The following is a 25,171-nucleotide window of genomic DNA, read 5'->3' as shown; positions in this document are numbered from 1 at the left end:
AAATTTGCGCCTGGTGAATAAATTCGCCCATCACTAACAATGAGATATCTTAAGAGCCACCTATTGAGTTCAATATATTTTGGTCATTATTAACCCTATTAACCTTAATAAATTCACTACATCTCAGAAAATTTCTGGGATATCTTAAGAAATAATGAGATAGCCAGTGCTCAATCTGTAGGGATGTTTTTATTCTACTTATTGAGGGAAGCCATTTTTGTCCCCTTTTCCTTTCCTGGCTAACTTGCTGGGGAAGGAGTGCACACAAAATAAAGAATAAAGGTTTAGGAAACCTTATCCTCCCGGAAAAAAAGAGGCCAACTGATCTATGTTCATATCTAATTATATGTTTTCCAATGGAAAGTCTTCTACTGGTTGCCTCCCCTAACAAAAGAAAAGCATTTTGATTGTGCTGGTCTGCATTGTATTGCATTAACACCCAGTTTCAGAAAAAAAACAGCTTCACAATCCAACAACTCTTCAATGTAAAGATTATTCCACCAAGGACCAACTTTCATCAAAGAAACAAAGTGTATATTTAATCCTCACAACAGGGAATACAAAATGTCTTTCAATACATGAAATTTCAAAACACTTCCACAATATTTTATTTCTTTTTTAGGCTACATGGACTTTGATTTGGACATGTTTAAAAATATTCCATCCTAGTCAATCTACCACTAAAAAGCACTGTTGCAAAGTAAGAAATCAAGAAATACATTTCAGCAAACCTACTTTAGTTGGTCCTCTGGGAAGTGGTTTCCAATTCTGTTTGTCATAGTCCAGATCCATCATGTCATGCTAGCCTGACTTACTACTACTCTGTCTTTTTTGCCTGTACGCTCCAACTATTTTCTGTTGAAGTAATGCTGTCACAGGAAAGCATCTGAAAATGCTCTGCTGCAAACATACCGGTAGCATCTTGAGTAAGCTCTCCAGAGTCTCAGAATTTTCCTCACTGTCTTTATTAGGGGCGAATGCTGACAGATTGCTGAACCTTTCTTCCAACTGAGACAAGCTTAACAGTTTTTACTTTTAAAAGGTGTAAGAAATAAAAGGATCTTGAAATACAGTGTATAAGCAAGAACCTAATGTCTTAGCTATTCCTTAAACCATTAGCTACACTGATATTGTAGTCGGCAAATAATATTTTACACAATTTCTCCTGGCAAACAAATTCAAAAATGTTAAATTAGTTCCTTGATAAAACTCAGAGCCAAAAGTGCGTGCCCTGTGGCTGTGTTTATCCTTTTGGGTCACAACATTGAGATGTCCTTATATGTCTTCTTGCTCTATGGGGCTCAGGTGCTAGCATATTCCAGTTATAAATTGCAAATTAAAAAGAGTATCTGCAATCATATTAGCTTTGATTTCATAGCTGTTATGACTATTATATTTGCTGGAAAAATGAGAGAAATACTTATGTTCTTTCTGCAGTCATTTATATTGCAGAAGCCAAGACTGTTTTTCTTTGCAGCAAACTCTTGGAAATACAGATCTCTTCAAATGAGGGTCTTGCCACAATGACTGCAGATTAGCCAGATTCTCAGTGTCATCATATTTCTCTAGTTCATCAGATAATATCAACCCATTTTGCACATACCTTAAAGATAGTTCTTAAAGAAACCCACATTTGTGTTGGTAAGCAGGATGGAAATGGAACACAAAACTTCTGTTCTGAATATGGTTACCAGGTTCTCCATTTACAGTTAATGCTTCCGTTAAAATCAAGTTATTTTCCATGCTTTCTGAGTTATTTGTTGTTTTTGCCAAATGGTCACTGGCTGAATAATATAATGAATGATGGTAAATAGGACAAGATTTGAGTCACTCTCTATCCCTATAATCCCAGGTTATACAGCCTCAGAATGTCCTCTTCTACTCTCTTCTGAAATGTTCATATTTTGAACTGAGCCAGATTAAAACCAGAACTGATTATTTATGGTTTATCTTGGAAATCTCAAGGTCAAGATTCAATTTATGTCGAAAAAACCTTTCTGCCAATTCAGTTTCAGTTTTTTTCATAGAAAATTCAATAGAATTTTCATGTCATAAACAGTGATAAGTGATGTTTGTCTTTGAATTACAAATGGCCCTCACACTCAAATGGATTTTTTGAGTAACACAGCTCCTGTGTCCCCTCAGCGAGAGATGACATCAACTGATAGCAACGAGCGATCAGAGGTGAGCAGGCACATACAGGAGGAATATGAGGGGGATATAGTGACATCTGCGGATCTCTCTAAACAACTAGAGGGGCTATATGAAAGGCTCACCAAGACAATTACAAACATTATAAAGTCTTCCATTACTGACTTACAAAAGGATATCGGAGACCTGGGGGAGCATACAGAGCAAGTGGAAGAAGCCTCAGATGCATTATTACAATGACAAACTCTACTTGAAGAAGAAAATGCTGAGCTAAGGGAGGAGGTACAGAAACTGCAAACCATGCAGGAGGATCTGGAAAACAGAAAGGAGACAAAATATCCATATAAGAGGGATCCCAAAGACTTAAGAACATATTTAAGATCTCTTTTCTCTACAATTAATCCAGAATTACCCCCAGAAGTCTGGCGTATGGACAGGGCATGCAGAGCACTTGGCCCAGCAACGCCGATAAACAATGCTTCCAAGGATGTAATATGCAGGCTCCATAACTATGAAAGTAAGGAATCAATAATTATCAAACTGCTTAATCAACCTTACTATACTTTCCAGGGCCAAAAGATACAAGCATTCAATGACCTGTCTCCAATAATGTTGGCTAAGAGATGAGCAATGCGCCCAATCACGCAAAAGCTGAGAGAAGCCCAGATCCCCTATAGATGGGGCTACCCCTTCAGGTTAATTGTGATCAGGAATGGGCAACAATATATCCTCCGGGACTCAGCCCTGGTGGCTTAACACCTCGCCCAATTTTGCATCCCAGCACAAACAGCAGAAACCTCTACACCACCTCATCCATCCCCAAGGAGACCAAACACCTCTATGGACAGAGATACCATCCAAAGATAGGAGCTCATCCAGCACATCTACATGGAAGTCTGCTTCACTGCATGGAAGCCCACATCCATCTCCAAAGAGATAAATATTAAGATGGATTGAACTCTATACTGCATCAAGGTCGAGCACTTAACCTAAGGACTGAGTATCTTGGAAGGATCCAACGGCTCACAAGTAACCAATGGCTTATCATCAAGGTACTATATATAACATACAGACTCTGAAGGAAATACATTGTACTTAAAACGTATTCTCTTCTTTCACCCCATGCCGTCTATAGAAAGGGGAACAACCCTTACACTGGACTTCTCTAGGTACGGGCGGGAAGCTATAAGTTGCTTCATTTTCTTTTTGCACCTCCACGTTGGAGTATTTGGCAAACTGGTTATGCAATGTTGTTAAATGTTGTTTAATATGCATGACATATCCTCAGAAAAAATAGGAATTATTAACCGGGACAGTAACGAGCACTACACCTTACAAAAAAATCTGTACTTCAGAGACCATGATGGCAAACATGACATGTTAGCAGAATTAAGAGGGGTATCAAAAACTAGCAGATCTTATATAGGATCTCAGAGAGATAGCGTAAGAACGACTAACTATTTATCACAATGATTAAAGTTATTTCTATTAATGTTAATGGGTTGAATTCCCCTCTTAAGAGGCAACTATTATTTGCCATCTGAGATTAGACAATCCAGCTTGGTTGATATTTTTAAAAGACGACTGAAGACTCATTTTTATATCTTGGCTTTTAAGTAGTGTTGAGCCTAATTTGATGCAATATAGTGTTGCTGTTATTGATTATGGTGATGAAATGAAAATTTATTATGTATTGGATGTCTATTTTATTGATCTTTTTGTATGTAAAGCACTTTGTAGCTATGCTTTGAAAGGTGCTGTATAAATAAACTTTTACTTTACAATAGTGCTATTGAAAGAGGCAGAGGAGTTACAAATTAAGGCTCCGACTACAGCAAGACTGGCCAAAATAATACAAATAAGGAACAAAATCAAAGATTTAAAGATCCACCAAGCAGAAAAAAGTCTAACTGCCCTGAAACATTTATTATGAGAGAGCAATTTGTCCCCACACACTGTTAGCGAGAAGGCTATGCCAACGAAAGACAATGAACAAACTGCAGGTGCTCCATACCCCTACAGGCCTTACCTACAACCCGCATAGAATTATGGAAGAGTTTGGCAAATATTACTACAACCTATATAACCTAGATTTGGCAGGCTCAAAGGAAGCTTCCCATATTAATAAGATTTGACCCTACCTACAAGATATACACTTACCAACATTAACAAAGGAGGAACTAGAAGCCCTTAATGCAGATATAGCAAAGGAGGAATAACAAGAGGCCTTGAAGGCAAAGCCTACCTCAAAGACTCCAGGACCTGACAGCCTTCCATATAGCTACTATAAGGTCTACAAGCAAATCATATCCCCACATATGCTATGCATGTTTAGCAGTTTTCTGAAAGGGGAACTGATCCCCACCACATTTAAAGAATCATATATCACACTCATACCAAAGCAAGGTAAAGATATAACCAGATATAGCAATTACCGCTTAATCTCCGTATTTCAGACTATAAAATCCTAACAAAGATCCTATCCCCAAGGTTAAACAGATTACCTAAACTAATTCAAATGGCTCAAGTAGGGTTCAAAATGGGTAGGAGGGCAGGGGACAATACAAGGAGGATTATAGATTTAGTAGATATTGCTAATAAAAGAAAGGAATCTATGTTACTGCTGAGCCTGAATGCGGAGAAGGCATTTGATCGCCTTAATTGGAATTTTATGTTTATTACTTTACAGCAAGTGGGCTTCTTTGGTGCATTTATGAAGGTTCTACAATACTTGTACAAAGATCTGGGAACAAAACTTAAAATAATGGTACATGACAGCAATGCCCCCTCTCCCCTTTATTGTTCGCCCTCAGCATAGATCCCTTAGATCAAAAAATTAGGGAACACCCAGATGTACATGGTCTAACGATGCAGGGGACGCAATACAAAATTGCCATGTATGCATATGACATCATCCTCTCCATTTCCCGCCCCCAGACATCTCTTCCAAATCTACACGTTACATTAGAAAGATATGGGATGCTATCTGGTTACAAAATAAATAAATCCAAATGGGAAGCTATGCCAAATAATATTCCTGACCCTCAGACTAAACTGTTTAAACTAAATTTCCCATATAACTGGCAACATAAATTCATTAAGTAGCTGAGAATAAAAATCACCCCAAACTAAAGTTCCTTATATGCAGCCAATTATCCTACCTTATAGATTCAAGAGCAATTGAAATTTTTTTTATAAAAATATATAAACATTAATAATTTACAATCAAACAATGAATGGAGGCTTCACAGTAAGTGATACCACATCAACCAGATATGTCACATCACTTCTATTGTTTGGGTAAACCAAATTCTATTTCCACCAATGAACATGATGGAGCATTAAAATTTCTATAACAATAAAATACATTTTTCCAATTTTCCAAAAACATATTATATGCACAATTCTATTTGCTTCTTATATCCAGCAACTCACTGAAAATTTAGTTTAAATTGCAAATATTTTGCAACTGTCTGGATGTAATTAAGAGTCTTCAGAAGAAGAGCAGCAAATTACAGGCACAGATAGAGAAACAATACCCTTGGTGAATTATATATGACAAAAACAGACAAAATATATTGTGCTTTGTTGTTGTTGTTTTTTTTGTCTTCTAATGCTTTACCATCTGTAAACCTCTCCCCGCTTAGACAAATGACCTGCAAAATGACTAATGCAATATTACTGTCAACATTATTATTACAATTATTATACAAAACTGACAGGATACGTAACATGTTAAACTTTTCATACACAAACATAGCTAATAAAGGATCCCAGTTGTCATCAAAGGATTTGAAAGACAAAAGTTAAAAGGTTTAAGATGCTTGAAGACCGGCAGATAAAATGCTTGGCTTACTTTTCAACCTGTTTCAAAATAATGTGGCACATATCAACATTTAACAAGCTTCAGTGGGATTAGACTGAATAAACACTTTGTTTACCTCTATTTACGCTTTTTCATGACTAGAGGAAAAAGTGCTCTTTACTCTGAATAAATGAGAATTAAAATTTTGGTTTATGTTTGATATTTAGAGATGTCTTTAGTTGGTTCGCATTATGTTTCTACTGCTGTATGTTGACCCCTTGAGTGGAAAAAGCAAAAGTACATATTGAATCACAAAATATCTGTGCAACTGGGATTAGCTTGTATGTTTTGGGAATGAACAATCATTTTTTTATTTGGATTTCAAGTTTTATCAACATGTAGAACAAAACCCAATCTTCCGATCAAAACAGTTCCTCAAATATTTGTTCATGTTATGACATTAGCCAAGTCAGGCAGGTGTAAGCAGTCATTAGCCAGTCTGCTAGGACCCCTAATAATCAAATTTTAGGGGTTGACTGCTGAAAAGTCAAGGCTGATGCAGGGCACTTGTATGTAGCCCTGTGTATTTGACAATAATCAGTGATGGGCAAATCTGTGCCGAAAAATTTGCGAAACACATTAAAGTCAATGGGCATCAAAATAATTTTGACACGTGTCAATTTTTATATGATGTGCCGGATTTTTCGATCGCATATTGTCACCACAGTTTTGTGAATTAATTTGCTTGCAGCAAAACATGGAATCATGTCTGGCAAATTTATTCGCAGATCAATAACAACAATGACAACAACAAAGTAAAGCCAACATGAAGCAGCTGTTACACCAACAAACCACTGGGAGCCAGATGTACAAAGACCAGTAAGTGGGCCACTGTTTTGAATTATGTAGACCACTAGCCTTGGGGAGCTGAGGAAAAATTTAACGATGCACTCCTGGTATTACTGCATTACAGTTTCCAGCATGATTTAATCCCCAATAATAAATTGCAATATTCTGGGAAATATAGCTTGCCAACAGATGGTAATTGAGAAATCTCTGCATTAGATCTTCTGCCATAGATCTCTATCTAGTTCTGGTTTTTACGTTTCCAACGTTTTGGGGAAAAAAATTATGTCAGACTTACTGTGATAATAATTCATATATTCCAAGCCCACCCTCAATTACCTCTTTACTACGTTAATTGTATGAAAGTGAGAAGAGTTTAACGCTTTGTCTAGACTCTAGAGCATCTTCTGTCTGGGACTGAAGGGAAGAAATGCTAACTCAGTTTTATACCAATAGCATTCTGACAAACAGAACCCAAACCATTGTTGTGAGATGACTTTATTAGGGACAACTTGTGCTTGATGGTTAAGTTCAAAAGCTGAATTCTTACTTCTTATGGAGAAATAAGCATTTTAAATTTTAATATGGAAATTACAATTTGGATTTTTTTTTTTGCATCTGGCAAATCTCTTTCAAAGTAAGGGACAGTCTAGGAAAATGTAGAAAGATCCAGATGGGGTTCTTATATTTTGTTGCACCTGAAGTACTGTCATCTGGGGCACCACATTCACCTTGCTTTATGGTACCTCAACCAACACATTCACCTTGTCTTATGGCAGAAACTCCCCTGTGTAAATGATTTACTATTCAGCTTAATCTTTTTCAGGAACAAAGTAGGTGACAAGTGAAAAAAATTACTTCTGTTTAATTGTATCTCTATTTGCTTAACCTGTTAGCATTTACAGTTAAATGAAGCAGCGACTAAGGCAAACAAAATCATACACAGGTAATGTGTGCAAAAGAATTGTTTCAGCTGACATAATTACCTTCTAAATTAAACATATTGTCCTTCACTAAATGGATTATTTCCAGAGAGATGAAAAATCACTGTCAAAGACATGTTAGAGTTATGGAGCAATATTGTATGCACCGCAGAGCACAGAATCAACAATATAAAAAAAGGAGGGGGGAAATAAAGTAGTTTGGACTTAATCTGAGCTACTTTCTACCAGTGTCGGATTTTATTTGCAGTTCTAAATTTGCATAATGAAAGCCATCCATACCAACTGGACTCATAACGAATAATTTGGGAATTGTTTGTAGAAAAGAAAAGGGTCCATAACAGAATTATACAGATAAACTATATATTGTATATATACTATATGTATGTAACCGAAGACTATAAATGCATTTCTTGAAGGAATAGTAAGTCATTTGTATCTAAAATTCACACTGAAGCTACAATTACAGTATAATCATCATGCTAGTTACAGAATTATACAGGGCATTGATTACTTAGTGAGTTTTTAAGGTTATTAACTCCAACTGAGTTTGGCTAGTTTTGTCTGTTGCAGAAATTTAACTGGCCAGTCATAACAGCTGTAGCAGAACAGAACCCGCTCTCAGTAAAAAGGAGTCATTAGCCATACTGGGATCCTATATTAAATACCATCCAGGGTACAAGCTAGAAAGAGCAGGTATGTTCTTCTTGTACTTCTGTGAATTCTGCTGAATAGTCCAGTGTTTTCCCAATTTCCAAAAACATACAGTCAAGTTCATTGGCTTCTAGTGTGTGTGTGAATGTGATATGGACCTTAGGCATGGATGCATTCTTCCAAGGGCAACACCAGACATCTTTGCACCCATCAGCACATGCACAATGTCAGCAGAAATAACATAACTACAACAAACATGCTTGTGCACTTCCACAAGTGATGCCCATTTGATTCCCCCCACCTCTGCCAACAGCAGGGGAAGAGGGTTCTTTTGCAAAAACTATGTTTACCATATCCCTTAAAGCTGCCACCCTAGGAACAGGCCCTTACATGCCTATATGATAAATACGGCCTTGACCTCAAATTGTAAGGTCCACTGATGCAAAGAGAACAATAAATAACAGTAGTTAGATAAATAGATATATTCATAGAAAGTTATGATAATTACATACAGATCCCATCTCCTAACTGGACATTAATATTAAATCAGATAGGATGATTTGACTTTGTATGTTATTCTTCTAAGATACGAAAGTCATTATTCTTGAAAACACCAAGGATATAGCTTGAGACATTCACAGCTTTTGAGAAATTTATGTTGATTACTGTTATCATGATCATTGATGTTCCCTTTGTCTATCTGCCCTGAGTAACACGGGTAACACAGGTCTTTTCCTTCATTATGCAATAATATGTGGCGTTGAATCCTCTATACGTCTAATAAGCACTACCATTCAAAATCAAAAGAAAATGCAAAGAGCCTTACTTTTACTTTTAGATTGGATTTTTTAGTTCTGTAAATACATTAGGATCTTAATAAACGATATGATCATTAGTCCGTGTGTTGAGTTTCCAGTAATAAAAAATGTGACCAATCAAACTCTGGATTCAACTGGCACTAAAGAAGATCAGTCAAAATAGAAAACCATGGCCAAAACAGTCTGACCAATACCTCCCATTGGTGAAAGTATAATTCTTCACTAGGGTTGCCACCTATTTGGTTTTGCCCTGAACAGTTTGCTTTTTCTTAGGGCTGTTCAGTGTAACAACTGCCTGTTTGGGTTTCGGTCTATGAGCTCCTTTGGGGCAGGCAATTACAGTATATTAATAATGAAACATTTTCTGTAGTGCACAGTGCATAATGCCACACTGTATAAATTAAGGATGATTTCAAAGTCACAAATAAAAGTTGAATGAATGTTTAACTAAAAAAATATCAGAAATAAATATGTGTGATTTTTTTAAGATACCTATGAAGAAGGCTGCTTTTGTAATATGTGCTTACCGTAAATACTGTATGTAGTGGTGTTTTATACATACACTCTATGATGTTAGGATGTCACACTCCCACATTAAAAAAAAAAATGTACTGTACATTCCACCAGATGGCAGCAGTGTGTTTTTAGCAAATAACATGTACAGTCCATTCGCTTTTGAACACCTGCCATAGATTGTATTCTTCCCGATAAATACTTTTACAATACAGCAAGTTAAGTATATTTTGCAGAAAATCTATCCTCTTTTAATCTTGCAGTGACAGCCCTGATATTTATTTGGCTCTGATTATATTCACTGCTGCTGTCCTTGACAAAATTGCTCCATATGCACATTAAGCATTAACTGCAGTTGTGCTCTGTTTCTGAAACAAAGAACATGCCTGTGGCTGAAAAATAAATAATTTTATTTCAGATGGACAAACAACATCTGCGGTATTTTTAAAGCTTTGCCTTCCACGGTTGAAAGCAAAATGATTTGAATAATTTTGCAGAAGGCATTTCTACTTACGTAAAGCCAGCACTGGGTATTGTCCTCTTTTTCTACTTTGGTTTTATAGGTCACATATAAAAATGCTCCTTAACTTCCAAAGAAACAAATTGTGGGCAAGTTATTTTGATTTAGGAGCAGATAATATATTATAGACAATATATTACACAATTCGCTGCAACATTTGCAGTTATTTTATCAAGACAGCAAGACAGCAAGAAGCCAATCTGACTTACCAATTTTTGAATTTCAGATTTTTTTCTCATTTGTGAAAAAAATATCTTCAATAAATTCAACAGATTTTTTTCATTGCAATTATTATTATTTTTTTAAATCCGCTAGCATATTTGTGAAAAATGTAATTGCATCAGAAAAACTTGTGGTAACTCAGGGTGAAGAAAAACTTTGATGAACAAGAAAATAAAAATATTCACTCCATTTTTAAAAATGCAACTTTTTAGAACAATATTTTAAAATATACACCTTCCTTAGACTTCAATGGATGTTAGTTAGTTTTTTAACTGCTGAATTTTTCATTCAAATAACTCATGCATGTACATGCATAGATCCATACCTCCCCTTACCAGTTTACCATGTATATAATATCATCATGGTGGTATCCTGTAAATGTATGGAACATATGAACTGGAGCCAGGGGTGCTCCACCAATGAGGCGAGTTGAGACACTCGCCTCAGGCCCCTGATTGGTAACTAAGTGCCGAATTTCCATTTTTCAACCCGGAAATCCGGCTCTTCTAGTGCAGAGAGCGTAATAGTGCTAGCGACTGGACCACCCACGACCCCCTCCGGCGCTGAAAGGTGAGTGCCGTGGGAAGGGGTGGGGGGCGACAAAATGAAGGCCGCCTCAGGCGGCAAAATTGGCAGGATTGTCCCTGACTGGAGCAGGTGCAATACAGATGATCTCAGTAACAGTTCTGGTTTTTGCAGTTCACAAGGTTTGTAAACTAGCAGAATAAATTCCTGTCTAAGCGTGCAAAGTAGCAAATATTGTCTTTCCTATGCACAATTAATTACTTGGTTTGGGGTGGATAATGTCATTGGTGTCATTGTTTTAAAGTATTAATATTTGCAGAGGCAGCCTCTAAAAATGCAGCTATGCTCATAAAGCCATCTGCAAAATACATGTCAAGGAAGGAGATCTCCATCAGATAACTGAAAATATATTTATTAAGGGTAGTGGATGCATGTTTTTGGTCAACTTGTGCCAGACAGTCAGAAATGTTGAGATGTTAGTGTGCACTTTATACACTCTTTGTCTAGATGTTCAAAACATTGATTTTTACTGAAAAAAAATCTAAGTAGTTCTGAGAAGTCTGTATGTGGGTGACATGAATGCCACCTGGGTATATGGGGCAGCACTGTCTATATGGTAGGAGACCATGTCATCAGTGACCCGGGCAACCCTTGCCTGCAGTGGCCCTGCAAATCTGGAGTCCATGTCTACAGTTTTAGTTAACAGATATCATTGATTTGAACAAAGGGTGCAACAAAACATTTCAGAGACTACTTATTGCTCACAGAACCTCAGCCATCTTACCTACAGTACAACCGCCTGTCAATCTCTCTGAACAATCATATTTTGGTATCCCATAGGGAATGACCAACATGTTGAGCTTCAATCTGCAATCTGTTTACTCCATATTTGCAGGTGTACCTATTTGACCACTAAGTGTGTGCCTTTCCATGAACTACTCAGCAGGGAATTGTGGCAAAGGACAGAAAGACAAGAAAGACAAATCACATTCCTAAGGGGTTTCAAAGCTTCTGAGATTCAATATGCCATATGTTTACCTTAAATTCACATTGCATGATTCCATCGTTATGAAAAACCTATAGAGAAGGGCATTCTTACAAAGGAGCATTCATGTACCCAGAGGTTTTTGAGGGTGCCCAGCTTGGTTATGCAGTCAAGTTACCTGCAAAGCCGATTGGTTCCCAGGGCAATTCTGGGTGTAACCCTATCTACCCATCTGACATTTTGACATTCCATCTCAGCCCATAGACTTATACAGTATATGACAGTAACAGGAGTTCATTATCATGTGTCACTTTCTAACATTAAAACTGAAATATTTAAAGATATTTAATAGTTTAAATGCATTTTAATGTGATTATTTTATGAAAGCTAATTTATAATATGATATACATTTGTATTAATTAGACTGATCTTGAATATAAAAAATCCCATTCATTGAAGAAAATATAAACCCTAGAATGTTCTTTTATGTCAGTTAATTTGATGTGTTACATTCAACAGACATGCAAGCAACAAATAACTCCCTGGAAGGTATCAGTTCATTATGCCAAGCTCATCTGTTGGAGAACCTTGAGCACTTCTCTACCAGAGGCCATATGTACAATAAGGTCAGCTAGAATAGAAGAATCTTCCCTTCCAACCTGTCAAAACACTGACTTCAGTAAGGGCAAACAGCTGAGACAAAATGCAAGAAGTTGGTGAAACAGAACTTGGTATGGCTTCAGGAAGCAGAAAATAATCATCATTAAGTTATTTTCTAAAAAACAGTTTATGGATGCTTCAATGACTCATTCAAAGCTTAAAAAAAACAACATTTTTGTTTTTGCTAACTAATTAACTAAGAGACATGTAGTAGCAAGTATCATGGTTCCTGGTGTGGACATTTGGAAAAGGACGTGCACTAGTGATGATCGAATCTGTCCCATTTTGCTTCTCTGAAAAATTTGAGAAACTGCTGAAAAATATGCGAAGCGGCGAAAAATCTGTGATGTGTGACAATTTTTGACATGTGCAGCTTTTTTTTCTCACTCAAAATGCATTAATGTCAATGGAATTTTTTCTTGTAGCAAATGCTTTTGTTGCAATGAATTTTTACCACAGTTCACAAAAAAATTTGCAGATGGCAAAAGGCAGATTTTTGCAGCGAATCCATGCCTGGCGAAAAAATTAACTCATCACTAGTGTGCACACGAATTCAGAAATTCAGAGAAGAATCATCTTTATTTTTAAAGCCCCCCAAATCTTAATATACTGTAGAATAAATTGGTAGCATGGTGGCCCTTGAGTTAATTTCTGACTTGGTCTCCATCAGTGAGGAGTATGTCTGTGTGTGGTTTCCTCTGGTTTTCTCCAACACTTCAAATACATACTGTATGTGCAAGTTAATGACTCCTGGTGAAACTGACCCTAGTGTGCTGTCTGAATGACACACAGGCAAAGACTCCCGTGAATTATGAACAATTTCTGCAAAGTGCTATATAAATATGTCAAAGCTATATAAATAAAGGATAATATAGTGAATAAAGTACCCCCTCTTGTAAAATATAAGGATATTATAAGTTACCGAGGAGTTTCATGACCATATAAAAACACAAGGCCGAAGGCCGAGTGTTTTTATACAGGTCATGGAACTCGGAGGTAACTTCTAATATCCTCATATTTTGCAACCGGGGGTACTTTATTTATTATAATACACAAATTTCAGTGAGTCATGTGACTGAAATGACATCAGAACTCACCGTTTATAACTGATGACATCAGAACTCACCGTTTATAACGATATAATTTACAAGATATTCATGGCTTTTGTGTATTATAAAGAAATAAAATAATAAATAAATTAGTTGAGCACAAAAAAATGTTCAGCTAGGAAATAAAAGTTACATTTTGCACTACATTTTGCACTACATTTTGCACTAACTGGTGTCAGGCATTAGAGGTCTTTGGATTGGTGAGATGAGAAATTGAATTGGGTGTGACTTACATCTATAGATAAAAAATCTTAAATCTTTAATTGTTTCAAATAAGCCAATAAGCTATTGCCTTGCTAATGCCATTTGTTTCAACAGCAATTACACAGCTGTGCAAAAACACCTATATTGGCCATTACCTTGATTCACAGCTCATCCCCTAGTGTAGACATGATCAAAGCCTGCAATACGAATATGCAATTGGCATTTACAGTATTTGTGCCCCTTAGTTTTGACTCTGTATATATAGAACATACAGTACATAGTTACTTACCACCCTGACTAACAGAAGCCAAAATAGAAGTACAATATTGTTAATGTTATTCCTATGAAAAAAACAATGCAAGTAATGTACTTACAAACAAAGGTGGAACATAAACATGAAATACTGTATCTCCACAAAGCCCCAGCAGTCCCCAATAATTTTACATAGTGAGTCCCAGGTGAATGAAAGTGGGAAATCATACCAGTAGTAAATCAGGTCTCAACCACAATGGTGACAATAGTAAACAGCGATAACTACAAGCAAGCCGCAAACAATATGATTGATATTCAAGTAAAATTAAGTATTTTAATGTCTCTATTGATGTACTGTTCACTGCCTATTTTTCAAACTTTTACACTCCCTGTACTGTAAATGTTCTTGGCTTAATGTATGTTTTGCAATCAAATCAATAAAAACGTTACCTTTAAAAAAAAAAAAGAATTATTTTAACTGCGGAGTGCAGCAGCTGATGTACCCATTTTTGATCTTTAGATATCATTTCATAAGTATAAGAAGCCTTATTTTGGGAATTCAGACCTCTTTTTGTTTTGCTTATAAATTTGGTTCATATTTGTACCTTTCAAGTGGCACATTGACTTTTTACTTGTTATGAGGAAGAGCTGGAACCAAATTGCTTTCAAACTTTCTTTTAATCAGACTGTGTACAAAATAATACATTCTAAGTTAAAGGGGTTTCCTATCTGCAATTTTAATATGATTTTTTTTTCACTAGTAGCATCTATATACAGTTCCAGCTGCTGACTATTAGAGCTACTGCGCCTTACTACAGCTCGGTTTAGTTATTGCCACCCTTTCTGTGTAAATGACAGTCAGGATTATTTAAGATTATGTTGTAATCCTTTTTATCCTTCGCATTTTAAATTTCATCCTAAACACCAAAGTGCACTTAGCAAAAAAAAAAAAAAGTGGTTCAAGCATTCGTGCTCAACATAAATCTCTTCCTATGCATTGGCAATCATGATGGAAACCTTAACCTCAGTCGACAACAGCAAACAGACTTGTAATTGCTCTTAAAAGGAAAGTAATTGTTCCCTTTCTCCATTTTTCATTCTGTTTTTTTTTCTTCTTTCCTTTAACATTTCTGCACCTTGATTTTTTGTTGTGCCAATTTACCAGAAAATAATAGGCAGTACATGCTCAGAGTTAGTAAACTAAAGCTGTTCTACAATATACATTAGAATGCTAATCCACCTGCACTGTGCCTCATTAAGTTGCCATAATTAATATTTCTTCTCTAATATAATGGATTTTAAATGTAAACATAGCTAACAGGTATAATTTTGTTTCTCTGACTCCTCTTATCCAAATCATTTGGTGGTCATTTTCCATATATAATCAATAATTCATGGTCTTAAATTGAAAACCCAAGCTAATTCCAACTACAAATTTTACTGTCATTTATAAAAGAACACATCAGCAAGGCTAATTATTGCCTCGTTTCACTCTGTGGCCTTTCATTATTCTGTAGGTAATGAAACCAAAAATAAATAAATAAGAAAATAACAATGCTTTATTACTGTATTATTATGCTAGAAGCCTGCTCTGCTTGACCATATGCGAGATACTGAAGAAATGCCATGAAATATTGATCTTAGCTTGTGGCCCTATGAAAATGGTTTTCTATGAAAACTTTTAATTAAAAGATTTATTTTATTAAAGCTACAGGTACACCTTTTACCCTATTTTTTTTTAAAAAGGAAAGATCTAAGGACAGATAGTAATCCTAAACAGTATTGTTGGAATATACATTGGAAATATTGTGTTTTAAGACTATCATGTTTTAGGGATATAAACACATTCTCAGTTCAATATAGTGCTACTATTATTATTATTTGAACATTAGAGTTCTTACCTGAAATACGTTTTTCCGACTGGATTTTTCATTTGTCCATTCTATGGAAGCTCCATGCAGATCTATGCATTCTAGTTTACTTGACTTCTGAAAGTGACAGAAAAAAAACTTGTAAAAAATTTACAAAGAAAAGTTGAAGCACATACTGTATATGTAAGATAAGAATAATGGTAAGGCACATTCAGAACAATCAATCATTGCCTTTTGGAAAGGTTCACCACCGACTGTTCTGAGCCCCAATACTGGAGGAAAACATACAGTATTGGGAACCACTGATTTATGTGTCAGCTTTCCCTTATAACTACCCACAAAGGAAATCACTTATACTCCAGACTAAATGCTAGTTGGTTTCATGTTTCCAATGACACTGGAAACAGCTTGGTCAAACTAATATGGGGTTTAGGCCCAATTATGCTTACTATCAACCAACCAGCCACCTTGTTCTGGTTCTCTGCATGTGATACATTTGGCTGCCCCATGTGACATTTACCAAAATCACATTCCACATGCAAAATTCTACAGCCCATGAAAAGGTGTGATACACATTACTCTATATCTTGTTGATTTGTTTTAGACTCCAAGCAATTGACATGCCATGCAATAAAACTTGGCTTTAGAATATCATTACTTTTGCTACTTAAATGCTTATAAAACACTAAAAAATATAAGCTGCCTGAACTTATCCTGTTTAGTTCATTGGGTATTGACATGTCTAGTGAGAAGTAAAATAATGTTTTCATTTTAGGTGACACCCTTAATAATGACACAATTTGCACATGATGTACAAATAGGCATGCAGTGTCACCTTTGTTCTGGAAAAAAAAACATGGAATGTACATTTATGCTGGAATGACTGCTGGATTGCAGGTAAAAAACTAACAGGGGAATGTAATAAAAGTCGCAAAGAGCAAAACCATTCACACCAATAAGACTAAAAATCCACATCTCGCAATGTAATATTGTTCCTTAAACTGTTATTGCATTGCGAATTTTAATTGCGCATTGCGAATTTTAATTGCACACTCATAAGAAGTGCTTGAAGGTGTCGTAATCTTTTGGAGCAAACATGACGCCTTTTTCAGTAAGAAGTTTTATTACATTGACTGCGCATTGGCGCAAACTATAAAATTCGCAAACGGTCTTTCACTGTCAGAAGTGGTCGCTAAACAGTTTCCTGGCTCGTAAAAGCTATATTAAATTCGCACAAAGCAAAATTTGTTCGCGCAAAGGCATAACTTTTCGCTTTGCGAATAGTTTTTCCGTTAGCGATTTTTATTATATTCCCCCGTAAATACACAAAGCCAATTCTTTTCACTTTCTTTTGATCAGTTTGTTTATGTTAGTACAAATTCAGTGCAAAGGCTAAGTTGTGCTAACAGGAGTGAAAAACCTATGGTCCTCCAATTGTTGTGAAGCTACAACTGCCATCCACTGCAAGTCTAAGGGGTATATTTATCAAAGAGTGAAGTTAGAGTTCGCCACAGCCATCTAGAGTGAAATTCCGCCCCAATCATTTCTATGGGATTTTGAAAGGTGCATTTATCAAAGAATGAACTTTTACTTTCACCCATTGATAAATACTCTTTTGAAAATCCCATAGAAATTAATGGAGAGTGACGGAATTTCGCTCTAGAAGACTGTGGCGATCTCCAACTTCACTTTTTGATAAATCTAATAAATAAGTGCCTAGAATGGATAGTCATACAGTAGTTAAATGACAGTTGGAGGTGTGCTTTAGAACAATACAATAATATCTTTGAAGTGTATCAGTACTGATCACTGATTGGAAACATTAAAGAGATTGTGTTATGATTTTTATGGTGTACTTTTTATTTCTAAATTACACTGTTTACACAAGTAATTTACTCTACCATGTAAAATTTCATTCCTGAACCAATAAGTGTATTTTGTTTAGTTGTAATATTGGTATGTAGGCAGTCATCTTAGTTCATTTTGCCTGATCATGTGCTTTCATAAAGAGCCAGTGCTGCACTATGGAACTGCTTTCTGACAGGCTATTGTTTCTCCAATTCAATGTAACATAAGGAGTCACAGTGGGGCACAGATTTTTACTATTGAGTGCTGTTCTTACATCTACCAGGGAGATGTGGTCTTGTGTCAGGTAGTTGCTATCTGGTTACCTTCCCATTGTTCTGGCTGCTGGGAGGGTGACATCACTCCAACTTTCAGTACAGCAGTAAAGAGTGACTGAAATTTATCAGAGCACAATTCACATGACTGTAGGCTCCTGGGAAACTGACAATATGTCTAGCCCCATGTCAGATTTCAAAATTAAATATAAAAAAAATCTGTTTGCTCTTTTGAGAAATGGATTTCAGTGCAGAAGTCTACTGGAGCAGTTCAATTAACTGATGTGTTTTTAAAAAACATGTTTTCCCATGATAGTATCACTTTAAATAGCTAACTTAGCATTCCACTTTGATTTAAAGGAAGATATTCATATATTTTGTACAGTATATGTTTAGAATATAGCAATGGATATACAATTAGTGACATATTTAAAAGTAGAAACAACCCTGTTATTAGCTTTAGTGATTTTTATTCCTTGGTAACAAATATTAAATGACCATTATTTTTAATTAAATGTTTATGTATAACAAAAGCTAAATAAAAAAGAACAGAAAACAGCAAGAACCTTGAATCACTACATTAAACACATCATCATGAATAACATTTGTCTGAGAATGGTGCATTTATTCATAAAGTTAATTTTATCAACATTTCTGAAAATTGTATTTAACAATATCCTTCTGCTTTTCTGCTTGTAACAGATCATTTCAACGTCATTTTAAAGTATTTAAGGGTTTAAGCTGAAACTTATTTAAGTTGAATTACAATGGGACCACTGCCACTTGCAGCCACAAATGCAGTCACATCAACTTCATTTTTAAGACTAGTGATTCGCGAAACTTCGAAAAACACATTGAAGTCAATGGCCATAAAAATAATTTTGACACGAGCGACAATTTTTATACACGCGACTATTTGGTCCAAATGTATTAAAGTCAATGAGTGTCCGAATGATTTTGACACACGCCATTTTTTTTTTGATGTGGCGAATTGTCGTCGCAGTTTAGTGAATTAATTCACTTGTGGCAAAATGCAGAAATTTTATGCAAATTTGTGTCGTGCCAAATGTATTTGTCCACCACTATTTAAGTCGCTTCTTGTTCCAGTAACCTACTCACTTTTGCATTCATTGTGTGTGTTTAAGATGCACTTATGAACACTTTCTTTTGTCTTACATTTTGGCAGGGTATTTAAATATTCTCTTACATACATTTTTCCAGAACACAGAATCCAGAGGGAGAATATGTCCTTGTTGCCAGAACCTACAGCCTCTCTTCAATTTGTGCATCTGAAAGATGGTTTAGGTGGTGGATGGGGGCATGCCTACATTTCTCCCACCATTCCTCATAAATTCAGCATTGCCAAATGCAGGTACAGGGACTGGCCGCAAGTCTTTGCACTACTTTTTAGAGCACATATGACCCCCAAGATGTTAAATATTCGGCAGTGTTGATTTAGGGCTACACTGTAAAAGTCGGTTTAAAATAGTTGGCATCAGTATAAAGCTTAGTTGTATTCCTAATGCCTGAATCAATGCTGTCCCTCATGATCACTGACATCTTAATGCATAACCATCTGCAAAAAATGAAATAGCAGTGTGTGTGTATTAAAATGGAGATGGTTGGTATATTTTAACTCAGTTCCTTAAATCTTTTCAAATATGCCCCTTAGTGTTTAAAATCAATGAATACAAAAGGAACATATTCATTTCTTGCTATATGGATTGTTTACAAAATAACATTAGATAATGACAGAATAGTCAAGGCTGAGACCTTTTAATTATTAACAGTTAATTTTTAAGAGTAAAGAGTAAAGGTATAATTTATTGGTTTGAAGCATTTTAATAATCAAAATTTTTAATAACTGTAGCTTATAGTATGTAAGGATGCAGGGTTGGTGAATTAATGATTATTACTCTGAAGTTTTAGCTGTGCGTTATAAGGTTGCTCCACTGGTAACAGACAAACATGAATATCATATTCTCCTCTCACAATCACATCAGTTCATTTCTCCTATATGTTTCATTTATCCATGAGAAATATGTTGTGACAGATACTCTTTGTACCAAGGACTAAAATGCTGTTTGTCACCTGGCAAATTTAAAAGAGTTTATTATAAGTGACTCTATTCTCTAAATCACCTTCTAAGGCACTCATCACTTCAATAAGGTATGGCAGGTTTGATCAAGCCTTGGGTATCCTTCACAATAGGACTTTGTCAAGCTTGTCTGTGTGATATCCACACTCCTATTCTCTCTCTTTTTAATGCTATGCAGAGGTTGGTAAACTTGAACAGTGTTTTAACTAAGGCTATAAGTACACTTGTCTGAGCATCTGATCTGTCACATCTCTGGAAATAAAGATCAATGGCCTTTCCTTAGGCACAATAAAAAGTACAAAGTAAAATTTGCAGCAACTGTCTGTTCCAGAAATCACATTAGCAACATTAGACAGAAATAAAAAGATATATTCTGCAAGGTTGGCTTTATATAGTGGGTGTCACATAACACATGAGATAAAACACCACTTTGCCTGTATTTAAATGGTTTTACATTAGCAATGTTTTTTCCTTTTTATAATTATGCCTTAAATGCATTCCTACCAAGAAAAGTGAACTTGAAGATACAGTTCCCTTTCATCTGATTAAAGGCTTATTAACACTGAAATGAATAAGTTTCCCCTACCTACTGCAAACACCAGCTTCTTGAAGGAGACTAGTAATTGGTTAAATGCAGAAATTCCCTTATACTTACCAAGTTTGATGCAGCTTGATCTTTTGCGTCTTTATAGAACTCCAGTTTTAGACCAGAGAGCACAGTATATGATGTAACCCAATTTTTCCTACATTAAGACATTATGAGACAATTAATTAGAAAAGAGGAATATATGACAATTGGGTTGCATGCTATCGAAATAACTGATAATCAACAATGCAATGTAGCATCTCTAACAACCTCTAACAATAGAATGTAAAATGAAGTTACTGTACAGTTGTTGTATAATACAGCATTACAACACAACCTACAGTGTACTGTAGGACTCCTGTTGGGTATAGGTGTCAGTTGACCCTACAGCTTCTAACCATTGGCTTATATATGGTTCCTCCTTGTTTCTGTAGAGGAACAAAGAGGATAAATAGATGGATCCAGTAGAGTATGTAAAGAAAAAGAAAAAAGATTAGGAGAATAAAGAGGCTGAGTAATGAAACCCTTAATGGAACTGTAATAGGCAAGGAATTTTTTCCCCCTCTGAGCCAAAATTGAGGAGACTTCAGGTGGGATTTTTTTGCCTTCTTCTGGACCAACTAGCAGTTAGGCAGGTTAAAAAAATTTAAAAGGTTGAACTTGATAGACGTGTGTCTTTTTTCAACCTAACTTACTATGTTACTATGTTACTATGTTAAAAGTAGGGATGGGCGAATTTGACCCATTTTGTTTCACCAAAAATTCACCGCAGGCAAAATGTCGCTGACTCCCATTAAAGTCTATGGGCGTCAAAAACTTTTTGCCGCGCGTCTTTTTTTTTTTGCCGCAAAACTCCATACAAGTCTATGGGCGTCATTTTTGCAGCGAAACAAGGCAAAAAAATTTACCCATCCCCAGAGCCAGGCCAACCCGGCCAGGCGCCCTAGGCAACCTGGCGGGCCACGGTGCCGGCTCTGTGCGCGCTCGACTGCGCATGCGCAAAGTTTCGCTCCAGCGCACATGCGCGAAATGTGTGTGCGCTTGCGCAGAAGAGCATTTATGCGCAAGACACCAGTGGCAGTCGGGGAGAGACGGGACAGGACACAGGGTAGGCGACAGAGCAGGTAGAGTACGTGCCTGGCGCCCCCTCAGCTTTGCGCCCTAGGCACGTGCCTACTCTGCCTACCCCTAGTTCCTGCCCATCCCTAGTTAAAAGCAGCATGTATTAAATGGAACAAAAGACAGATCAGCAAATGAACCTTCAGGGTGCTAATGGAGATGTTTAATGTGGATGATAGTTTAGACACTGAATACCAAACCATGAATAGCTAATCTGTCTTGTGAACCTTGGGTTCAAACATTCCTAGCATTTAGTAGCATTAAATATGTAGGGGCCTGATAAATATTTAGTTGGTCTTTAATCGGGGGTGCTGCGTCAATGAGGCAAGTTGAGAAACTCATTTTAAGCGGCAGCACCTCACTCGTAACCAGAAGCAGCAAGAATGCTGCTCCTTGTAACTTTAAGAGATAAATTTAGAGTTTTCAAACTGGAAATTCAGCTCTTCTAGCACAGAGAGCACAATTGTGTTCTACGTATTAGTGTCGTATATCCCAAAAAAGGTAAATATGGGCATAGAGGGGATGACAGCAGCAAGCTGCCTCAGGGTGGCAGAGGGTCCAGGATCACCCCTGTCCTTAATCTTAAAGAAACTGGAAGAACCTACAATTAAAGAAAAATTTTCTAAGGATACCTGTTTTGCTTCACAAAAAATACGTGAAACGGCGAAAAATCAACAAAATGCATTGAAGTCTATGGGTGTCACATAACTTTTGCCATCTGATGCTGCGTGTCAAATTTGTTTTGGCACTAGACAATTTTTTTCACACATTAAAGTCCACTGACATCATTTTTGTGGTGAAACTGGGCAAAACATTTCAATTATCACTACCTCTGACATTAGATGGCAGCATAGTAATTAACCTCTAATCTCTATTATCTATAGCACTATATCAGCCATCTTACTGTTAAAATAGGGAGATGTATGCATCCAGGGAGATCAGAATAAACAAATTCATTTACACATAGTAGTCTAGTCCTGGAGACCTGAAGAAAAATGTTTGTTCAGTTGTTTCCAGTCCTGATAACTTCAGCTCCTAGCATGATGGAACACTTGTGCATGAGGAGATTTGTAATTCTGCAAAATGTAAGTAACCTAAGGTTATGCAATACTGTTATGAAAACTTTACATCTTCTTTAAGATGCTATTGCTATAGCATGTAATTCGTATGAATGAAGATCTAGATCATATAACAGAAAGTCTTACCTTAATTTTTTGCCCCTGTCTGCTATTTTGGTTTTATTTAAAAATCCTTCCTTATTAAGGTTTACCTAAAAGAACACAGGAAAAGGAAGATGAATGTCAATTATAATATATTTTAACAATATTGCACATTCTGCAACCATTCAAATTAGCTGCTGAATTGATTGCTGTGGGTTACTGCTCATGCCCAGTGTTAGTAAATGAATTCAAATATGTCCTACAGAGGAATTTGGCTTGTTTTAGAGATGACAATCTCAAGTATATCTTAATTACAGTAAAGGTATACTGTAAACCCTTTGCATGCTTGCCTCTCCTTTTTCACATGCTTGTTTCCAGTAAATAGCATAATAAAGAAGCAAGAACATGATCTTTAATGCTGTGTTTTCAGAGTTATCCAGAAAGCCCCATGTCCCAAGCATACTGCATAACTGGTCCTATACCTGTAGAAGTAAATCTAAAGCAACTTGCTGATTAATCATTTAAGACATTTCACTACTCATCTGAGCATCTTCTTCAGCTCAACTGACTGGTATGGGAAATCCTTGGCATATAATCTCTTCCAATAATCCAATCATAATGATGCAGTGTAACTATCCAACGGGGTGGCAAGAGAGACTCACAGCGGTTGTGAATGCTGTGTAGTTACTGTGAAAGAAATTACCATTGTGTCATGCAGCTCAAAGAAACAGGAGAGTTGCATGAATGAAGGTGTGAAGTTTTGTGAAACCGCTGAGGTAAAGTTGTAAGGAACAACATTGTACTGTATGTAGCAGACATGTGGTGTTGAAGGCCCCCTCTTCTGTTTAGGAATGGTTTCTCTCCCTTAACATGAATAGTCTATTTTATGCCTCGTTCAAACTAATGGTCTTCTATGTTCAAAATGTGAACATTGCTACCTTCAAAAAAGTGTCCCTTGTATTTTAGGTGTAAAAACACACCTGAGTCTTGCCCTGTAGAATTCACCCATCTAAACTGATCCATCCTCTTGGGGAGCAGTTGTTTAGTCTCCCCAATATATAGATCTGTGCTCTCCTTGCTACACTGGACTGCATATACCCAATAGCTTTGTTTGAAAAACACAGGGATGTGATGTTTGTTGTATATCCTTCTGAGTTTTTCTGACTCCAGCTACATATGGAATGACTATGTTGTGTCTACTCTGTGTCTCAGGGTGGTTATTTATTTTCCTGTTCCTGTTGGTCTGTTTTGTTGCTGTTTTGACAAAGGCCAAGTCTGGGTAGTCACATGCTTTCAGTGCTCCTTTGAGATTTCTGTGCTCCTTTTGTTTGTATGAGTTTTCAAACTATCTGCCCTACCGTGCAGACTTCTAATGACACCTTTTGTAGCTTGTGTTCCAGTGGATGGTGGGAATCAAATAACAGATATTGATCCATATAAGTGGGTTTTCAAGTTACCCCCCTCTTGGATGGATATCAAACAGTCGAAAAAGACAATTTTTTTCTCATGGACAAACTGCACCATTGTGATTGTATAATTGGAAGAGTTTATTTGCTGAGGATTTCCTGTACCAGTCAGTTGAACTGAAAAAGCTGCTCAGATGAGTAGTGAAACATCTTCAGTGATTAATCAGCAAGTCAGTTGCTCTAGATTTACTTCTACTAGATATACCATGACCTGGCTGACCTGGCATTCACTGGCTGAATGAAAACCTTCATAGAAATAAAGGAGATAGACTTTATTGACTCTTAGTGCCAGATTTACACCCCTAGACCTGCTGACTTTGTCTCCCTCATCCCCTCCCTTTAATTCCTGCAAATTTTCATCATTGGGACTGGAGCAAAGGGGATTGGCGTACAGGAAATGTAAAAAATAATTTTATCTCATGTGCATCCCCAGTGTTTCTGAACCAATGTGGGTGTGGTTGGGCAGCATGCCACCCCCTAATATCCTGCCACCCTAAGCCTGGGCCTTGGTGGCCTTTCCACAAATCCGGGCCTGTTGACTCTTCT

The 25,171-nt window shown here is 36.5% G+C and overlaps 1 protein-coding gene across 1 annotated transcript in view; it reads right to left on the bottom strand.

Annotated features, from left to right (window-relative positions):
- The window catches only part of LOC108701317 (rho GTPase-activating protein 15-like), a 309,425-nt gene that overhangs the window by 250,127 nt on the left and 34,127 nt on the right, over positions 1–25,171 (bottom strand). The window contains exons 4-6 of the mRNA XM_018235752.2: positions 23,205–23,269; positions 20,950–21,037; positions 16,107–16,193 (exon numbers count right to left, since the gene is read on the bottom strand). Of these exons, the coding sequence (XP_018091241.2) occupies positions 16,107–16,193; positions 20,950–21,037; positions 23,205–23,269 (240 nt within the window). The remainder of the gene's footprint in view (positions 1–16,106; positions 16,194–20,949; positions 21,038–23,204; positions 23,270–25,171) is intronic.

This window comes from Xenopus laevis, chromosome 9_10L (genome assembly GCF_017654675.1).
Source record: "Xenopus laevis strain J_2021 chromosome 9_10L, Xenopus_laevis_v10.1, whole genome shotgun sequence".
In the NCBI taxonomy this organism is placed as follows: Eukaryota; Metazoa; Chordata; class Amphibia; order Anura; family Pipidae; genus Xenopus; species Xenopus laevis.
This window is presented reverse-complemented; position numbering and strand designations above follow the sequence as displayed.